The sequence below is a fragment of the Henckelia pumila genome, chromosome 2 (assembly GCF_033568475.1).
Source record: "Henckelia pumila isolate YLH828 chromosome 2, ASM3356847v2, whole genome shotgun sequence".
In the NCBI taxonomy this organism is placed as follows: Eukaryota; Viridiplantae; Streptophyta; class Magnoliopsida; order Lamiales; family Gesneriaceae; genus Henckelia; species Henckelia pumila.
Genome location: NC_133121.1, coordinates 103,389,785 through 103,411,063, shown reverse-complemented (window position 1 = coordinate 103,411,063; position 21,279 = coordinate 103,389,785). Strand labels below are relative to the sequence as shown.

Below are 21,279 nucleotides of genomic sequence, written 5' to 3'. Positions count from 1 at the left end.
AATTTATCCCTATTAAATTCATATTATTAACTACATGTATAATTATTTTATTTTATTAAAATTTCATTAAATAAGGGTAAAATGAGAAATTTATTTACAAAATCTACTTTTTCAAACACTTTTTTAATATATATGTGAAAATACACACAAGTCTAAACACGTTGGACGAAATGAGTATATTTTTAACTTGGACAAGAAAATATTAATGTTGTTTATTATATTAGTAGTCCTTAAAATTTTCAAAAATATTAGACAAAAATATTAATTATTAAGTGAAAAATGATAATAACTAAAGTGTCACTTTTATTTCATATTAAATATCATAAGTCATAATCTTTTACCAATTTATCTCTATTAAATTAAATTTATATTATTAACTACTTGTATAATTATTTTATTTTATTAAAATTTAATTAAATAAGGGTAAAATGAGAAATTTCTTTATAAAATTTATTTTTTCAAACACTTTCTTAATATATATATATATATATATATATATATATATATATATATATATATATGAAAATACACACAAGCCTAAATAAGTGGAAAACAATTAGTATAATTTTTTATTTTGGACAAAAAAATATTGATAATACAAAAAATATTAATTATTAAATGAAAAATGATAATAACTAAAGTGTCACTTTTATTTATTGAATTAAATTTAACAATTAATCTACTTTGAATAATAAATCAATGGACACAAAATTAAGATAAATTTCAATTAATAACTTTTTTAATTTAAGACATGAATTAAATATTAATAATTAATATACCTTGAATAAATAAGTAGACAAAAATTAATTACTCTTGACTAATCTAGAAAATGAAATGAAAAACTTAAAAAAATATTGGAAATGACAAAAATATTTAATTAATAGTATGTAAGATAGAGAAGGGCAAATTAGAGAATTCACAATTGGAACTCATATATTTATAAGAGTAATAATAGAAATAGATTGTGATCTTCCTCTCAAAAAAAAAAAAATAGGGAGTAAAATGAAACTTATGTTTGCATTGGGGAGTGTTTCCAAGTTGCCCTTTTAAAAACTCATTGAATCAAAATCAAAAATCATACAAGTTCATAAATTTTTAAAACAAATTATTTTCCTAAATTACATATTCTTCTGCCGTCATTTTCTTCCAAAAACGGAAATTATAATAATTCAAAAATATATATATTATCGATTTAGGATCCAATGTTATGTTGCAAAATATCAGTATTCCATAATGATACTGACTTGGTTGGATTGATGAATTTCATTTTTTTTCTTAAAAAAAAATGAAAAAAAGAAAAAAGAGGATGGCACGTCAAATACACTTTAATTTCAAAATGTATTTAAAGTAATTTTGTAATCTCGAAACGGTAACAATGTTTCAAATCAAAAAGGGAAGCCGTGTTTCTGAATTATAATCAGAGCATGCGCACAGTAAACTTATGTCATTCAATAACAACACATATACTGAAAAAGTATACATATCATCTATATTTCTGAATGCAAATGTGATTCATAGCTCATTAACCACGGGAACTTTTTCATACAGCTCTAACTCCCTGAATCTCTTCGGAAGAATCCAACGTCCACCGTGTCGTTGCTGCAGAAACACGATCACAGCCAGTGCAACCACAACACAAGGGATGATCACATCCCAAGCACTAGAGTAAAAATCTGCGGAGGGATTCGCGTAGAAGTACGTTCCATTAATGTTGGTTCGCGGAAAACTGTGAGCCCTGTATTGATCATAAGCATGAGGCACCAACCGGACCGCGCTGGTGCCGATGTAGAATGGATTAGACAAAGCTATTGCAGATGAACCAGAGAAAGTATTGAGCAAAATTTGTGGGAGAAGAAACCCATCAAGAATCAAGCCAGCATAAGATCTCAAGTACACCCAAAGAGAAAATTCAGCATAAAAATGCATCCCTTGATTCTTGCTCTTAATCCAGTTCAGCAGCAGAATGAGTAATCCGCCAAAGAAATACATCGGCACTGAAACGAAAACCGCCTTTTTCTCCTCACCCCACAAGCCCTTTTCCTTTCCTTCACTTCTTTTCGCAGTCCAAACCAATTGGAGTAGGCGTATTTGCAACAAAAATGCCACCATCAGTACAACTCTCATGGTTACTTCATTAGCTTCGAGCCATCCCTGGCTGCTAAACATGAATGGCTGCTTGGTTTGCAAGAAAAGGGCTTCGAAGTTCAGGACAAGCGGGATCATGCATCCTAGAGAAAGTATCAGAAGCATGACAAGCGAAATGCAGGAGACAACCTCAGGATTTCTCCGCACGTGGAAAAGTTGTAGCCCAACAAGGATGCACATGACCGTGTTGGATATCAAGACCATGGTGATCTCCAAGTCCATTCTCCATATCGAGCGTGCAGCCACACCGGTGTAAAATGCAGCAGATGACACTGTCATATCCTCAAAATACAGAGGATCTGTTTTCGTACGTGTGCTTCTGATGCTTCCACCAATGAAACCGCCGTTTTTATCATTGATTGGAGCAAACCGGAAGTTGACAACAATCTCACAGTCTCTGGAGTCATCATCAGATTTCTTGACATTAGATGGAAACTTTCTGCAGCCTACCATACAGAGGTATCCGGTTTCTGAATCATACACTCCTTCGGCAGTGATCTGCATTTGACTTCCACTCAGTGACCTATTAATTTCGGAATAAAAAGGGTTGATGGATACTGTGAAGCTCATATTCGAAGGGCCGGATATAGTTTTCTGGGGCTCATAAACAGGTTCAAGTACTTCTTCATTGACTGTTGCCGACTCTGGTGTGAATGCTTGCTGCATGAATCCTTGGAACAACTCATTTCCAACGGATAAAGGCTCTGCATAGCCCCAAGCAAACTTTTCCCCATTCGAATTTTCCACAGACATGTCGAACCTCATGTTGTAAGACATTGCATCTGGATATATATTCCCATTCTTCTTTTCAACCTTCTCCACCAGACATAATTTCTTTGCTTTATCCAATTCAGTGTATTCGTATCTCAACCCCGAAAATGACACAGCAGGAGAATACCCCCCATCAGTACTGCTTGTGAGATTAATGCTTCTAAAGTACCCTGCATCGTTACCAGTTTTATTTGTCCAAATCTTTCCAACAATTTTAGCATGATTTCTGATGGTTAGTATTGAAGGGTACCTGAGACTCAACCTTAATGAACAATCTCCTACATCATTCCCAAAATGGTTAACCGGATCCAAGATTCGACAAGCAACAATCAACAGCTGGTTTTTCTTATCATCCCATGATCCCTCACCGATCAAAGTGGCATTAAGATTAAAATTTTCATTATACCCAGCATAGCTGTCATTCTGAAATCTTACCACGTACCGAATCATTCGTTCTTCCCCGTCACACTGGATTGGAGACAAGGACACCTCATGAGGCAAGAATCCGTCGACCAAACCGCGAGAAGGACAAGTTTGAGCATTGTCGCACTCTCTTCCAAGCTCCACCTCGAAAGTTAAAAAGCCCTGTGATAGCGAGGAGCAAAACCTGCTCGAATCCAAATCAAGAGACTGGTTTTTTGGACCTTCAAAACCACCCGAATACCCACCTCCGATTTCTTTCGAAACCAAAGAGTAACTATAGTCGGGAACAGAAGGAAAAGCAAACATTGAAATTGGCTCGAAATACACCGAGTCGGCCTTAACCGAACTTGTGCTTTCCAAAGCTCCACTAATCACACTAGTAAACATACTTGGATTCAAAGAATAGTAACTCAGCTTCAAAACAGCATCAAGATTGATAACCTTACCTTCGTTAGACTTCCAAGAAGCTGACCCAACCATACAAAGCTTCCTCGAAGATTCCGACCAGAAACCATTCAACAAAAACGTGATCGAGTTTGATCTAGAGCGTCTCCTCCTGCGGTAATAGGATCCATCATAGCTGAAATTGCCTCTATCTTGATTGTAATACCGGTACGGGGACCGGATAAGCAGTTGACCTCGAACCTTATAAACATTCTTGGCGTTAGTCTCGTGTGAGTCTGATGTGAGCTTGATGCTAAGTAATTTTCCCACATAGTCATATGATTGGTTGAATGGTTTCTCACCAAGAAGTCTTTCTCCACCGGTGTAATACGTTGTCCGAAACTGAGGTAACAGGATTCGATATGTTGGGTGAGTGGGTTGAGATTCAGGGACTACAGAAGAACAGTGATCAGTGTATGAAGGAGAAGAAAGAACAGATGATATGAAAAGATTACTAACAAGAAAACAGCACAAGAAGTTGCAGTAAAACCATGAAAAAGGCACAATATTGAGCGACGGATTCATGGCTACTACGAAGCATGAAACCAGAAAATCAAGAAAAAGGAAGATGCTCTCTCTTTATTTATTTAATTGACATGCTACTACCCTTCATTATTATATTATAGGTACATGTTACTACATCGAAAGAAAATACATCACATCAAGATTAGCGAAATCTACATATATTTTATATAAAGAAAGATATATGCTAGGTCATAAGTCGATGATATTTTTCCAATCCCCACTTTCGTAGAAAAAGCTTGCTACGTGATTTGTCTGACTTTATCAGTTTATTTTGCTCATTCTTGGGGATCAAACTTCTAAGTAATTTGACCATGAAAATGGGGTATTTTTAATAAAACAGCACACCCAATTATATTGTTGTCTATTTAGACGTGGACCAAAAATTTGAAAAAAAAAAAAAAAAAAAACAGTGGTATCTAAGAAGTGACTAAGTTGGTGGAGTAAGTGAGCATTTGATCAATGATCACGGTTTTCGATTTCTTCCACCAACACTTTTTTGGACTAGTTTGTCACACAAACTTGTTAAATTGATTAGCCTAATTTACAAGTTATCACATTATTATGAGAATTTAACCAGTACTGACCAAAAATAGTAAAAATATATAGATAATATAATTATTTTTAATTTAAAAGTGTCGTGGAGAGTCTGGACTCTGGACACGCCTTTTTTCCCTCCTAGCCAGTAATATTCAAAGGAGCATTAATTGCTGTTAATGTGCTCAAGTGGTGGGCCGGCGATGACTTATATGTTAATGACTTGGGATTGGAATTCTTCTAGCAAGACAAATAATTCGCTATAAATATGTACAAATTTTCCATTTCAATCTTTCTCACCGATAAAGTTGAGTGGGTTAGGGGATAGTTTGAAAAATGATATTGGCCAAACAAAATTTTTAACTTATATTTTTTTTTGAAAAAAAATTTGCAAAATGGCTTTCAAATATAAAAGAAATAAAAAATCTAAAAAAAAATGACAAAGTTATATTTCAAAACCATGGTTAGTTAAATAATTTGTTTATTATTTTATTATACACAAAATCTCGAACTCGAGATCCATTACATATTTTTGGATATGGCAGCTAGCAGATTAGTTTAATTTGTATTTGGTAGGATTCCCCCGTTTATAAAAGCAGGTGGAGACTGGTTGCTATCTCAATCAACGATGAGCCCTGGAGCATCACGGAAAATTAAATACCAATTTATTACAAGTGGATATGATGCCATCTAGGGAATGGCTAATTATTATATTAGAACGTTAAGTGGATTCAATTAATTATCGCTGACACACCCTCTCTTATAATTAGCGTGTGCAATAATGGATTTTTTTTATATTAATTAATTATTGAGAGTATCTCAAACAAATAATCAAAAAATAAACTTCATTAACGAATATAAATTTGATCCAAGTGTCGACATGATAAAATTTTGGTAAAATCAAATTCATATAATATGCAACAGTCAATCCAAATTTTTCTTTATATCTTTATTTGTTTAAATTTAAATTTTGTAATATTTTATTCAAAAAACTCTCAAGACTAATTATATAAAAAAATATAAAGAAAAATTTGGATTGACTGTTGCAAACTCTCAGACTAATTAGTTTTGGTGGAACTGATTATATTATTTAAAATTATCTTTTTTTTCCTATACGAGATTATAATTACTCATAGAAATAAATGATTTTTTTTCAATTGTTATCGCTAATAATATAATTTCTAGTCTAAATATATTATATTAATATTTCTCAAACATCCAATCAATTATATGGAAAGAATAATTCTTTGTCATCTAAGGTCATTACTTTTGGTTTTTCAACCATTAATCTATACGACAATATCTTGATAAAATTCAAATATGTTCTCTGCTTAATTTTTTCAATAATAATCCAACTGAGTTATTTTAAATTTGATATACATATAAAGCATGTTGTTATACATGCCATAAAAAAACATTTATATATGGAGTGTGATAATTTTTGCAATAAAAATTTGAGCAGCCAAAAAAATGTAAAGAATTTTTTTTAAAAGATTAACAAATTAACATATTTTAAACAAGGTAAAACCTTTGTAATCAATCATTTCAAAGATTTAAGTAACTTAGATATAAAAATAATTTGTTTGATATAAAAATCGATTTGAGTTTAGTGTGATTTTTTATTTTTGTCACGCAAATTTTTACGATTTTATAAGTATTAACATTAATTTTTTCTATTAGTCAAATATTATATTGTATAACAAACATCAAAATGAAACTTAGTTATAATATTTTAGATTTAATAAAATGTGATAATTAAAATATTTGTATTATTATTATTATTATTCTCTTATGATTTATAACACATGAGCCAATGAGCATCTGACTCATGTGAAATGGGGTCCCCAAACAACCCTTTTTAAGATTTATAATATAATAATTATTGTGTTGTTCATTAAAAAAAACAATGGTGAAAGGGTAAATTCCCAATCGGTGAAAATTTATTCACACATTTAATTTAAGGGCAACTTACAAATCACTCCCCAAAGCCAAACTTAACTTTGTGTTTACTCCCTAGTTGTTTAAACTTTGTTTCAACTCCCTATTGCTTAAATTGTTTCAAAAATGCCCTTGTTCTTAATTTAATCATTATTATTATCAAATGTGGAATCAGATTCGAAATCTGACTCACTTGATTCATCAAGATAATAAATATTTTCATCTTCTGATGAACGTTCAATTGTTTCTATTGGATAAAATTCAAGAGTGTATAATTATTCTAAAAGTTTAACTTTGTTTTTCTTTTCATTTCGTTTTGGACATTCATTTGCATAATGACCTTCTTCATTGCACAACCAACATGTGCAGTTCTTTCTTTTACCTTTTGGGCAAGGTGGTTTTTTATCATCGAACTTTTTATAAAAAAAATTTTTATAAGGTTTTCTGAAGAAATTCCTTCTAAATTTCTTTTTCTTTTATTTAATGTTACTTCATGACATTTCTTTATTATAAAATCTTTAATAAATTTAATAGCTCCTCCTAGTATTTTGGCATAAGCGCTAGTTAAGAATTCATCTTTACTATTTATTGGTATATTAGGTATTTTATTAAAAGTACTTAATTTATAATGTTCTTTTTTATCAGCATCTATTAAATGATAATAGTTTGTTTCATAGTCACATATAAATTCTTCTAAATAACATAAATTACATAATTTTATATTATCCAGAATAAAGATTGCTCTATTTTGTTCTATATTTTTGGCTACTAAATTAGCGTCATTATTAGAAACTCCTAAAAATTCTTGATACAAGGCATCAACAAATAGTTCGAAATATCGATGTCATGTCATTCCTTGTGGTAGATTAGTAATTATTAGGTTTTCAGCTCAAGTTCTTACTGCTCCTGCCAGTGTCATTTTTATCATCCCATGAGTTAAAACTTGAATATTCTCACTTTTGTCTAATAATGGTGTTAATTGAATTTGTACTGATAGTTCATTTGCCCAATGATCTATCTTTGATTTTCTTTCTTTAGCTGTTGAACAACCTAAATCTAAGATATTCTGTTTCACAAATCCTGATGTTTTTTATTCTCTAAGAATATCTCTAACATCTTTATAAGATCCAGAGTATTAGTCTCTGTTATATTTAAATTCTTCATCATCTCTTCCACCACTACCTTCTACATTTGTTCGTAGATTTAATCGTGTTCTAGAATCATCTTCAGATTCTGATTCTGAAATATCCATATCTCTATACTGTTCTGATTCCTGATGTGAATGATATAATTCTTCTGTATTTACTCCTATTTGTTCAAAATCAGTTTGGTCTGTTTCACTAAACATCTCCATACTTATGTTTGTCATAACTAAAGGGATTTCTATACCATGATTCAATTTTGAATGGTGGTTCTTCTTCCATTTTCCTTTTTTCTTTATCTATTGGAAGAACTTCTTTAAGATAGTTTAATATTTCATTACTATGTCTTTCTTGTTCAATTATTAATCTAGTCGTTGCTAAATCAATATATTCTTTGAAATTTTTCTCTAATTCTTGTATTGATAGATAGATCTTATTAATATTATTTTCTAAATCTCCTAGATCTTTTTCTAATTTTATTAAGGACGTCATTGCGATGAGGTTGACTCATTAACAATAGCTTGTTTAATTTTAAGAATATTTTGATTCATGGTTCCAATCTTTTCAAGAATATCTTCATCATTTCTAGCAAATGATAATTATCTTCTTGGTACAGACTGTTTTGTGATTTGGAGGTCATCTGAACTCCATCTTTTATAGGGATTTATTTCTTCAATAAATGCTTTTCGAGAGTGTTCAATTCTTGTAATATTTTCAAACATTCTTTCAACAGAAATAGTTGGTTTTGTTGAAATTATTCCTGTTTGAGAATTATTACTTATTGCTAAACCGACAACATAGTTTATATTGATCGGATGGTTTTCTGTTAACATAAAATTATTTCTATAAAAGTAATAATCTAATGTTAAGACGTCATTTATGTTTTTATCAAAAAGAGATATATTGTATTGTGGATAAATACAAAATTTCATCTTTTTGTAACATAAGTTTCTTTCAATTTTTCCAAGGATAGAATCCTCAAAATTACGTATCCTTTTGTCACGAACTGTGATTTCAATTGGTGTATCTATTTCTTCTCGGTAGTGAGCTGATACTATTATTTCAATTCCTCTGATATAAACATATTTCAGTTCAGATCGTTTTTTTTCACTGGCTTTTGCCATGATGGTATCAATATCTTGAGTTGTTAACAATTTCAGAATATTAGACCTTAATTCGTTATTTATTTTACATGATCGTTCTTTTGTACGAATCGAATAATAAATTAAATTTTTTCTGAGATTAATAAAATTTGAAATCTTGCTTAATATTCCTGGTTGATCTATTAGATTAGTTTTTGAATTAGAAAATCATGTTTTCTGTATTTCAGCAAACTTACTCTGATTAAATATAATATTCAAATTATACTCTTGGTTTTCTTCAAATTATTCAATCTGGTTGTTTTGATTTGGAATTGTTACTTCTGTCATTTAACAGATGATAGAACTTCTTAATTTTCTTAAAGTTGTTAGAAGTCTTTTTGTTGAATCTATTTGTTCTAATAGATTCTGAAAATCTTCGAAATTATCAATTGAAGATTGAAAATTCTAGAGATGTTTCAAATTGTTTTCACAATTTTCTATATCAAAATTTATATTTTGAGAATATAAATTAAATATATTTGCTTTTGTATTTTCATATATTTTCCATTTAGTAAAAATTGTTATTTTTATTATTTTGTTTTTGTTGATCGGGTTTCGATAACAAAGTTTATTCTTATTCATAACAGATTGTTATTTCTTCAATTTTTTCATTTTCAGAAATTTGTATTATCATTTTTCAGGTGCTTGAAAAATGTTTATTTTTGTGATTTTTGAAGTATAGGGTTTGTAGATATTTTATTCTAAGCCAATATTGATTTATTAGACATGAATCTTTTAGTAAGATTATTTTATCAAATAAATTTTTAATCTAAATATCTAAAGTTAATCCAGGCATTAATAATCTGCTTTATTTAACCGCTCTGATACCAGGTTGCGGAATTCTTATGAATTTCGCATTCATGTTTTACAGATCTGATTCATTTATAACAGATAAATGTTTTCTGATTAATTTGGTTCCATTCATAGGTTATTATTACAAATTTTAGTTGATAAATTGATTCAAATATAGTTAAATCAGAAGTATTCAAACGATATTCATGAAATGTATCATATTCATGATCATCTTCTATTTCAAACCAGTTTTTTATTATTAATCTTCCATTTCTTATAAAGGATGATGACATGATTAATGTATTTTGACTATTTCTTTAAATTAAGGGCTGCAGGAGATTTGGGAAGGTTGCCTTGATTGAATGAGTCTTGGTTTTGAGCAGAGGCCAAATCCTTGCTTTTTCTTAACGATCACTTGATCAACTGGTACTTGCTTTATGGATTTTCAGGTTTACTCTAACCATGAATCTTCAATGGTTGGCTTCCAACCTTATCCTCCTTACGCCCTGCTTGTTTAGTTATTAGCCATAAGGCTTAATTTTGTTTCTGATTTTATGTTTCTTAGTTTCTGATAGTTTTCATACGTCTTGTATGAACCAGATTGTAAGAAACTTAAGAAGAGAGAGATACTCAAACTTCACTTATTCATTTACAACACAAACATCTTCTTTTATAGGCGTGGAGAAACGTATACAGTAGTAAAAATAAAGGAAAAGGGGGACCATCCGACACTACATAATGGAAAACAGCTCATTTTACATCTGAGTGGATGCCTTTCACATGTGGTGTGGTCCACGATTTCATTTGTTTTTACATTGTGTCACTTTCTGAATCACTGGTACATTCGGACCATTTCTTTATTGGTTTGTCTTCTTTGACAGCTGGTTTGTCCTCTTTGACAGATGCTTCTTCTGTCTGAATGGGTTGGCAATGTCCACATTTGTGAGTGGAAATCATTGTTCTTAGTCTTTGACATAGCATTTGTTGGGTTTTTTGGGTCATGTCAACTCTTGCTTCATAGATTGGAGCTTCGAATTGAGCTACTAAATTAGCGTCATTATTAGAAACTCCTAAAAAATTTTGGTACAAGGCATCAACAAATAGTTCAAAATATCGATGTCCTGTCATTCCTTGTGGTAGATTAGTAATTACTAGGTTTTCAGCTCAAGTTCTTACTGCTCCTACCAGTGTCATTTTTATCATCTCATGAGTTAAAACTAGAATATTCTCACTTTTGTCTAATAATGGTGTTAATTAAATTTGTACTCATAGTTCATTTGCCCAATGATCTATCTTTGATTTTCTTTCTTTAGCTGTTGAACAACCTAAATCTAAGATATTTTATTTCACAAATCCTGATGTTTTTTATTCTCTAAGAATATCTCTAACATCTTTATAAGATCCAGAGTATTGGTCTCTGTTATATTTAAATTCTTCATCATCTCTTCCACCACTACCTTCTACATTTGTTCGTAGATTTAATCGTGGTCTAGAACCATCTTCAGATTCTGATTCTGAAATATCCATATCTCTATACTGTTCTGATTCCTGATGTGAATGATATAATTCTTCTGTATTTACTCCTATTTGTTCAAAATCAGTTTGGTCTATTTCACTAAACATCTCCATACTTATGTTTGTCATAACTAAAGGGATTTCTATACCATGATTCAATTTTGAATGGTGGTTCTTCTTCCATTTTCCTTTTTTTCTTTATCTATTGGAAGAACTTCTTTAAGATAGTTTAATATTTCATTACTATGTCTTTCTTGTTCAATTATTAATCTAGTCGTTGTTAAATCAATATATTCTTTGAAATTTTTCTCTAATTCTTGTATTGATAGATTGATCTTATTAATATTATTTTCTAAATCTCCTAGATATTTTTTTAATTTTATTAAGGACGTCATTGCCATGAGGTTGACTCATTAACAATAGCTTGTTTAATTTTAAGAATATTTTGATTCATGGTTCCAATCTTTTCAAGAATATCTTCATCATTTCTAGCAAATGATAATTATCTTCTTGGTACAGACTGTTTTGTGATTTGGAGGTCATCTGAACTCCATCTTTTATAGGGATTTATTTCTTCAATAAATGCTTTTCGAGGGTGTTCAATTCTTGTAATATTTTCAAACATTCTTTCAACAGAAATAGTTGGTTTTGTTGAAATTATTCCTGTTTGAGAATTATTACTTATTGCTAAACCGACAACATTGTTTATATTGATCGGATGGTTTTCTGTTAACATAAGATTATTTCTATAAAAGTAATAATCTAATGTTAAGACGTCATTTATGTTTTTATCAAAAAGAGATATATTGTATTGTGGATAAATACAAAATTTTATCTTTTTGTAACATAAGTTTCCTTCAATTTTTCCAAGGATAGAATTCTCAAAATTACGTATCCTTTTGTCACGAACTGTGATTTCAATTGGTGTATCTATTCCTTCTCGGTAGTGAGCTGATATTATTATTTCAATTCCTCCGATATGAACATATTTCAGTTCAGATCGTTCTTTTTCACTGGCTTTTGTCATGATGGTATCAATATCTTGAGTTGTTAACAATTTCAGAGTATTAGACCTTAATTCGTTATTTATTTTACATGATCGTTCTTTTGTACGAATCGAATAATAAATTATATTTTTTTTGGGATTAATAAAATTTGAAATTTTGCTTTATATTCCTGGTTGATCTATTAGATTAGTTTTTGAATTAGAAAATCATGTTTTCTGTATTTCAGCAAACTTACTCTGATTAAATATAATATTCAAATTATACTCTTGGTTTTCTTCAGATTCATCAATCTGGCTGTTTTGATTTGGAATTGTTACTTCTGTCATTTAACAGATGATAGAACTTCTTAATTTTCTTAAAGCTGTTAGAATTCTTTTTGTTGAATCTATTTGTTCTAATAGATTCTGAAAATCTTCGAAATTATCAATTGAAGATTGACAATTCTTGAGATGTTTCAAATTGTTTTCACAATTTTCTATATCAAAATTTATATTTTGAGAATATAAATTAAAGATATTTGCTTTTGTATTTTCATATATTTTCCATTTAGTAAAAATTGTTATTTTTATTATTTTGTTTTTGTTGATCGGGTTTCGATAATAAAGTTTATTCTTATTCATAACAGATTGTTATTTCTTCAATTTTTTCATTTTCAAAAATTTGTATTATCATTTTTCAGGTGCTTGAAAAATGTTTATTTTTGTGATTTTTGAAGTATAGGGTTTGTAGATCTTTTATTCTAAGCCAATATTGATTTATTAGACATGAATTTTTAGTAAGATTATTTTATCAAATAAATTTTTAATCTCAATATCTAAAGTTAATCCAGGCATTAATAATCTGCTTTATTTAACCGCTCTGATACCAGGTTGCGGAATTCTTATGAATTTCTCATTCATGTTTTACAGATCTGATTCATTTATAACAGATAAATGTTTTTCGATTAATTTGGTTCCATTCATAGGTTATTATTACAAATTTTAGTTGATAAATTGATTCAAATATGGTTAAATCAGAAGTATTCAAACGATATTCATGAAATGTATCATATTCATGATCATCTTCTATTTCAAACCAGTTTTTTATTATTAATCTTCCATTTCTTATAAAGGATGATGACATGATTAATGTATTTTGACTATTTCTTTAAATTAAGGGCTGCAGGAGATTTGGGAAGGTTGCCTTGATTGAATGAGTCTTGGTTTTGAGCAGAGACCAAATCCTTGCTTTTCCTTAACGATCACTTGATCAACTGGTACTTGCTTTATGGATTTTCAGGTTTACTCTAACCATGAATCTTCAATGGTTGGCTTCCAACTTTATCCTTCTTACGCCCTGCTTGTTTAGTTATTAGCCATAAGGCTTAATTTTGTTTCTGATTTTATGTTTTTTAGTTTCTGATAGTTTTCATACGTCTTGTATGAACCAGATTTTAAGAAACTTAAGAAGAGAGAGATACTCAAACTTCACTTATTCATTTACAACACAAATATCTCCTTTTATAGGCGTGGATAAAACGCATACAGTAGTAAAAATAAAGGAAGAGGGGGACCATCCGACACTACATAATGGAAAACAGCTCATTTTACATCTGAGTGGATGCCTTTCACATGTGGTGTGGTCCACGATTTCATTTGTTTTTACATTGTGTCACTTTCTGAATCACTGGTACATTCGGACCATTTCTTTATTGGTTTGTCTTCTTTGACAGCTGGTTTGTCCTCTTTGACAGATGCTTCTTCTATCTGAATGGGTTGGCAATGTCCACATTTGTGAGTGGAAATCATTGTTCTTAGTCTTTGACATAGCATTTGTTGGGTTTCTCGGGTCATGTCAACTCTTGCTTCATAGATTGGAGCTTCGAATTGAGCTAACATGGCTTGTTCTTTCTTTTGGATTGTCTCCTTGTGTCCAGTGATTAATAAAATTTTACTGGTTGTAAAATTTATTTTAACCTTTGAGTTTCCATCAATCTTTCCTGTCTTTGAGATCATGTCAATCAATGTCTTTATTCTTATCTCAGGAAGTGTTGAGATATCCATTACTAGTTTCTCTTCATTTGATCCTTCAAATAAGAACTTATTTTTATTTTTTCGACATTGAATGTATATCATCGGTAGATAGAATTTGTCATTTTCCCGATCTGGAAGGATTGAATGAATACTTAATGTTAACACTGGTTCGTCCTTGAAGACTGCTTTCTTGAACTGGATAATACTATTTCTCAGTTGATATGGAAATAGTTCTATCTCTTGATTGTTGGGACTGACTTCTAATCCGCTTAATAATCCATTTGAAAAGAATCTTGCGACTTCATGCGCTGGAGCACCTTGTAGTGTTCTTGCTTTTGATATGCTCTGTGTGTCATAAGTTTGTAGCCAAGATCCTGCAGATGGTTTGGCTATTCTCAAATAGTTTAGTGTTTCAAAGAATTCAGTTTTGATTTTTTCTGAAAAATTTGTTTTTTCAAAAATTGGTTTTTGTGGTCGCAGATTGACCATCTTTATTTCTCTTGTTTCAAGAGCGCTTTTAAACGTCCTTTCTTCTTTCTCATTTTTTTCGGTGTTGGCTGTGACCACCGGTTCTTTCTTCTTTTCTTTTTCTTTTCCTTTTTCTTTTTCTTTGTTATCAGTGTTGGCTGTGACCACTTACTGTTTTTCATTCATCTCCATTATTTTGTCAAATGGAGTTGCTAACTTGATTGGTGTTCTTGGTGAGGATGATGATGACGAGGTTGTCATCTTTTCTTTAATCCTCTAAATTTTTCCATTTATATTCTTTTTCCTTTGTTGAAGAATCTGAATTTCTTCATCTATGTCAATCAATTGTTCTTTTAATTGATCTAATTGCTCCATCCTGCACAAGAAACATATATATATATATATATATATAATGGTTAGAAATTTAACTCTTTATCGTGAGTAATTCGGATAGTTTTATTATGCGTATCGTTGCATTTATGAATTCTTTTGCAAGAATGGAACCAATCTTAATGAGATTGATTATTTTACTCATAGAGTAATTCATGTTTCTGAATATAAATCTCATTTCATCAATTTATATTCCTCATTCTTTCTAAGGCATGTTCGGATGACTTGAAGTCATAAAATAATTCATGTTTTTGAATATAAATCTCATTTCATCAATTTATATTCCCCATGCTTTCTAAGGCATGTTCGGATGACTCGCAGCCATTTTCTGGATCACTTAGGATCTCTTTTGTTATTCTGGTACTACGGATAGTATAATTTGGATGAAGTTCTCTAGTTAATGCGTCGGGTAATGAATTGTCCGTTCCTTTGACATGCTGGATCTCGAACTGATAATGGTTCAATTTCAATTGTCATCTAATTAACCTTGTTGCATTTCTCCCTGCATTTCTTGATATTTTTCTTGTCTTGAAATATGTTAAATTCATATTATCCGTTCTTACTAAAAACGGTTTAGAAATAAGATAAATCTCATAATTTCTAATTGTATATATTAAGCTAATAATTCTTTTTCATTTGAATGATAATTTAGTTGTGCACCTTGAAAAGTTCCTGATGTATAATTACATAATTCTTCATTATTCCTAGTAGTTGTTTTAGTAAGTTCTTCTAAATTTCTTTCTCATATATAAGCTTTTAAACATGCTCCCCAGTATTCATCTGAGGCGTCTGTTTCAATTATTATTATGTCTTTATTTGAAGGAAAATATAACTCTGGAAGATTACTAATTATTTTCTTTTTAATAGTGTCTATATAATTAGTATCTTCTTTTGACCATTTCCATTTATAGTCCTGTTTAAGTTTTACCTGAAGAGGTTTTTTGATTTCTGCAAGTTTCTTAATATAATTTCCAGAATAAGTTAATAATCCTAGCAATCTTCTTAATTGATCTTTATCTTTGATTTCACTAGGAAAATCATGAATTTTCTTAAGTATATGTTGTTGCAAACAATGTTTTCCGTCTTCTATTTGTAATCCTAGATAATTTATTTTTGTTTTAAACAATTGTGCTTTTTTTTCAGAAAGTATAATTTCATCTTTATGGCAAATATCTAATACTGTCATAAGGTCTCTATAATGTTGATCTAATGTTTTTGAGTAAATTAATATGTCATCTATGTAAATACAACAAAAATCTACATAAGGTTTAAAAGATTCATCCATGTATCTTTGAAAGATATCTGGAGTTTGTTTAAGTCCGAAAGATAATATAGTCCATTGATATTGTCCTTTTGGACAGCTGAATGCTGTAAGTAGTTGTGTTTGTGGTTCTCGCTGGATTTGCCAGAATCCTGATTTACAGTCTAAACTGGAGAAATATTTCATTCCTCCTATATAAGATAGTAAATCATTCTTGTTTGGGATGTAATATCCATCCATAATTGTTGCGTTATTCATTTTTCGATAATCAATTATCATTCTTTTCTTATCAGTGTCTTTCTTACTGACATAAAAGGCTGGTGAAGAGTGTGGACTCTTGCTTGGGATGATTATCTTAAGTTTTAGTAATTCTTGAACCTCTTTTTCGAATATTTTTACATCATCCATGTTGCATCTTCTTGGTACTTCACGGATTGTGATATTAGGGTCTTTAAGTTTTATTGAAGCAATGAATTGTTTTCTTTTCTTAATTTTGTCCTGAGGATTTTCAGAACAAATATCATGAAATTTCTTCATGATTTTTTTTTTCATGATTAATTGTTAAAATATTTTCTATTTTTAGTTCTATTAGATTTGTATTTCGTTTATGAAATTTTTTTGTAAAACCTTCATTTCCTACACGAAATGCTGTTTGTATTGTAGGAATATAAATCATTGATGATCCTTTGTTTAAAGTTATGTGATTTTCAAATTGTGTAAAAGGAAGATATTCTCTTAAAAATTTATTTCCTATTATAATGTTCATTCCTGATTCTATTTGGTATATAATGGGTATTACAAATTTTGTTTTCTCAATTTCTATTTTTAATTTTTCTGCTACTGTATCAAGCATGATTATTGATCCATCTCCTATTTGGACTTTTAATCTTTTATCATATTTCTTCCAATAATGATTTGGAAGTATATGTTTACTTTCTAAACACATACTTGCTTATGTATCAACATAAGCATGTATATGATATGGTTTATGTTCTTTGATTTTAATTTGAATTTTTATATATATACTATTTGGATTAGTTTTGTTTTTATTATCCATTCTCTCATTTTTTTTTAAAAAAAAAAAAATAAGGGTATATTAGGGATTTGTGGAAAAGTTTCTCTCTCCAGTGAGTGGAAACTAAGTTTTAATTAGGTATGAAGTTATAAATAAATTGATTATAGGTTTAGGAATTTATAAGCAATTTACCCGTAATTTAAACCGTAGATAGATAGATAGATAGATCCTTAATAGTTTTTCTTTGCAATTCATGACTAACAAATGTTAATGTGCTTAAAGATAGGGAAATATCTGTACAATCAATGGACCTGTTATCAAAGTGGTTACATCTACTCCTGGAATTGATCATAACCATGATGCCGACGCGGGAATAAGATAATTTGCTGTTTCAGAAATCACACACGAGTATATTTACATTAGCTGCTGCTGAAACTTGGCCACTTGATTCTGGAATTCATCTCATGTTCAAATGCAACTTGCATGTTTTATAAAGGTCAACATAGAAAGACAATATAGTTCTAAGAGTTGTTACGCAGCCTCTATCTCACGACTTCAATTAATCTTTAGGATACTATGCACGCAAGCAAGCGGAGTCGAGCTCCGATAGTTAATTTCATCTCCGGAGCTCTACTTCATGAGAATTTAGGCTATGGAGTTCGAGCTAAGAATAGAACTTTTCCATTTTATCCATCATAATCCTGTCAAATCGGCAAAAAATTTTGACATAGATACGCAATAAGAGGAAGCCAAGGCCCACTAAGCTACGGTCATTTTGAGTACATATTTCCGAATCCATTATCTGAGATTTTTTGTTGTCGTTGTTTTGTGTTTGAGCATTCAACCGAACCGACCGAATTTTTCTATGGAAACCGAACAAATCGAACCGAATTAAAATGGGTTATTTCGGTCCAACAAGATTTTTGGAAGAAAAACCAACAAGAGAGAGATGCATACACTGCCCGCCCATCATCTTCCCCTATCCAAGTAAAACGTAAGGTTGTATTTCACGAAACAACTGAAATTTCATATATCAAAATAAAATATAAATATTGTTTATTACACTTAAATCAATCAAATCCTTAGCCCTTACAATGCAACAACACCGGCGTTGAATGCAGGAGATGACACTGTCATATCCTCAAAATAAAGAGGATCTGTTTTCATTCGTGTGCTTCTGATGCTTCCACTGATAACACTGCCGGTTTTATCATTGATGATGGTTGGAGCAAACCGGAAGTTGACAACAATCTCACAGTCTCTGGATTCCTTATCATATTTCATGACATTAGATGGAAACTTTCTGCAGCCTACCATACAGAGGTATCCGGTTTCTGAATCATACACTCCTTCGGCAGTGATCTGCATTTGATTTTGACTCGATAACCGGATACTATCGGGATAAAAAGGGTTGACGGATACTGTGAAGCTCATATTCGAAGGGCCGGATCCTGTTTTCTGGGCTTCAAGTACAGCTTCTTTGACTGCTGCGGACACCGGTGCGAATTCTATCCCCCTGTCTCCTTGGTACATCTCATTTCCAACGGATAGAGGCACTGCATTGCCCCAAGCAAACCTTTCCCCATTCGAATTTTCCACAGACATGTCGAACTTCATGTTGTAAGACTTTGCATTTGGATATATATTCCCCTTCTTCTTTTCCAGTACCTTCTCCACCCCACATAATTTCTTTGCTTTATCCAATTCGGTGTATTCGTATCTCAACCCCGAGAAAAACACAGCAGGATACGTCCCATCAGTGCTTGTGACAATAATACTTCGGAAGTATCCTGCATCATTAACCGTCTTTTTTGTCCAAATCTTTCCAACAATTTTGGCTTGATTTCTGATGGTTAGGATTGAAGGGTACCTGAGACTCAACCTTAATGAACAATCTCCTATAGTACCATTCCCAAAATGGTTAACCGGATCCAAGATTCGACAAGCAACAATCAACAGCTGGTTTTTCTTATCATCCCATGATCCCTCACCGACCAAAGTGGTATTAAGATCAAATTTTTCATTAAATACAGCATAGCTTCGATCATCCTGAAATCTTACCACGTACCGAATCATTCGTTCTTCCCCATAACACTGGATTGGATATAAGTACACCGCATGAGGCAAGAAACCGCTCGAAGAACGAGTTTGAGCATTGTCGCACTCTCTTCCAAGCTCCGACTCGAAAGTAAAAGCGCCCCGTGATAGGGAAGAGCAAAACCTGCTCGAATCAAAATCAAGAGACTGGTTTTCTGGACCTTCAAAACCACCCGAATACCCACCTCCGACTTCTTTCGAAACCAAAGAGTAACTATAGTCCGGAACAGAAGGAAAATCAAACATTGAAATTGGCTCGAAATACCCCGAGTCAGCCTTAACCGAACTTGTGCTTTCCAAAGCTCCACTAATCACACTAGTAAACATAGTTGGATTCAAAGAATAGTAACTCAGCTTCAAAACAGCATCAAGATTGATAACCTTACCTTCATTAGACTTCCAAGAAGCTGACCCAACCATACAAAGCTTCCTTGAAGATTCGGACCAGAAACCATTCAACAAAAACGTGATCACTTTTGATCTAGAGCGTCTCCTCCTGCGGTAATAAGATCCATCATAGCTGAAATTGCCTCTATGCTGATTGTAATACCGGTACGGGGACCGGATAACCAGTTGACCTCGAACCTTATAAACATTCTTGGCGTTGGTCTCGTATGAATCTGATGTAAGTTTGATGCTGAGTAATTTTCCCACATAGTCATATGGTTGGTTGAGTGGTTTCTCACCAAGAAGTCTTTCTCCACCGGTGTAATACGTTGTCCGAAACTGAGGTAAAAGGATTTGGTATGTTGGCTGATCAGTGGGTTGAGATTCAGGGACTACAGAAGAACAGTGATCGGTGTATGAAGGAGAAGAAAGAACAGATGATATGAAGAGATTACTAACAAGAAAACAGCACAAGAACTTGCAATAAAACCAAGGCACAATATTGAGCGACGGATTCATGGCTACTACAAAGCATAAAACCAGAAATCAAGAAAACGGAAGATGCTCTCTATTTATTTATTTGACATATGCTACTACCCTTCATTATTATATTATAGGTGCATGTTACTGCATCAAAAGAAAATACATCACTTCAACTCTTCAAGATTAGTGAACTCTACATATATTTTATGTTAATTGCTGTTAATATGCTCAAGTGGTGGGCGGCGATGACTTGTATGTTAAGGACTTGGGATCGGAATTCTTCTAGCAAGACAAATAATTCGCTATAAATATGTACAAATTTTCCATTTCAATCTCTCACCGATAACGTTGAGTGGGCAAGTTTGGGCTGTGTTAATTTTCTTTTCTTGATTGGTATATATATATGTGTGTATATATATAGTCACACATATGTATTGAATCGTAGCTTATAAAGTCTCGATCTTGAGATCTATTACAATTTTTTTTATATGACAACTAGCATTAGTATAATAAAAGTAAAGAGAATTATAGAAATTTACTTAAAAATATCAAAGCAGTTTTTCTAATCCTCTCCTACTTAAATAGTAATAGATCTTTAAAATTGATAATGATATTTCTTAAATTTGTAACAAAATGTTTAGTTAAATTTGTTGCTCACATTAATTAAATATATAAAGATACACGAACCAAATATTAAAAACTAACTTATACTTTTGTTGCATCTTAACTCATATTTTATTTCCCATTTATCTTTGTTATTTTTAAAAATCTTCACATTACGTATATTC

At 31.3% G+C, this 21,279-nt stretch overlaps 2 protein-coding genes across 2 annotated transcripts; both read right to left on the bottom strand.

The window, feature by feature from the left end:
• Window positions 1-1,378: 1,378 nt before the first annotated feature.
• LOC140880938 (uncharacterized) lies at window positions 1,379-4,463 on the bottom strand. The gene has a single exon (XM_073285834.1). The coding sequence runs from the start codon at window positions 4,306-4,308 to the stop codon at window positions 1,513-1,515; it is 2,796 nt and encodes a 931-aa protein (XP_073141935.1). The 5' UTR covers window positions 4,309-4,463; the 3' UTR covers window positions 1,379-1,512.
• A 14,150-nt stretch (window positions 4,464-18,613) lies between these two features.
• Window positions 18,614-20,527, bottom strand: LOC140878056 (uncharacterized). Its single transcript, XM_073281656.1, has one exon. It carries the CDS (start codon window positions 20,525-20,527, stop codon window positions 18,614-18,616), a length of 1,914 nt encoding a protein of 637 aa, XP_073137757.1.
• Between the last annotated feature and the right edge of the window lie 752 nt (window positions 20,528-21,279).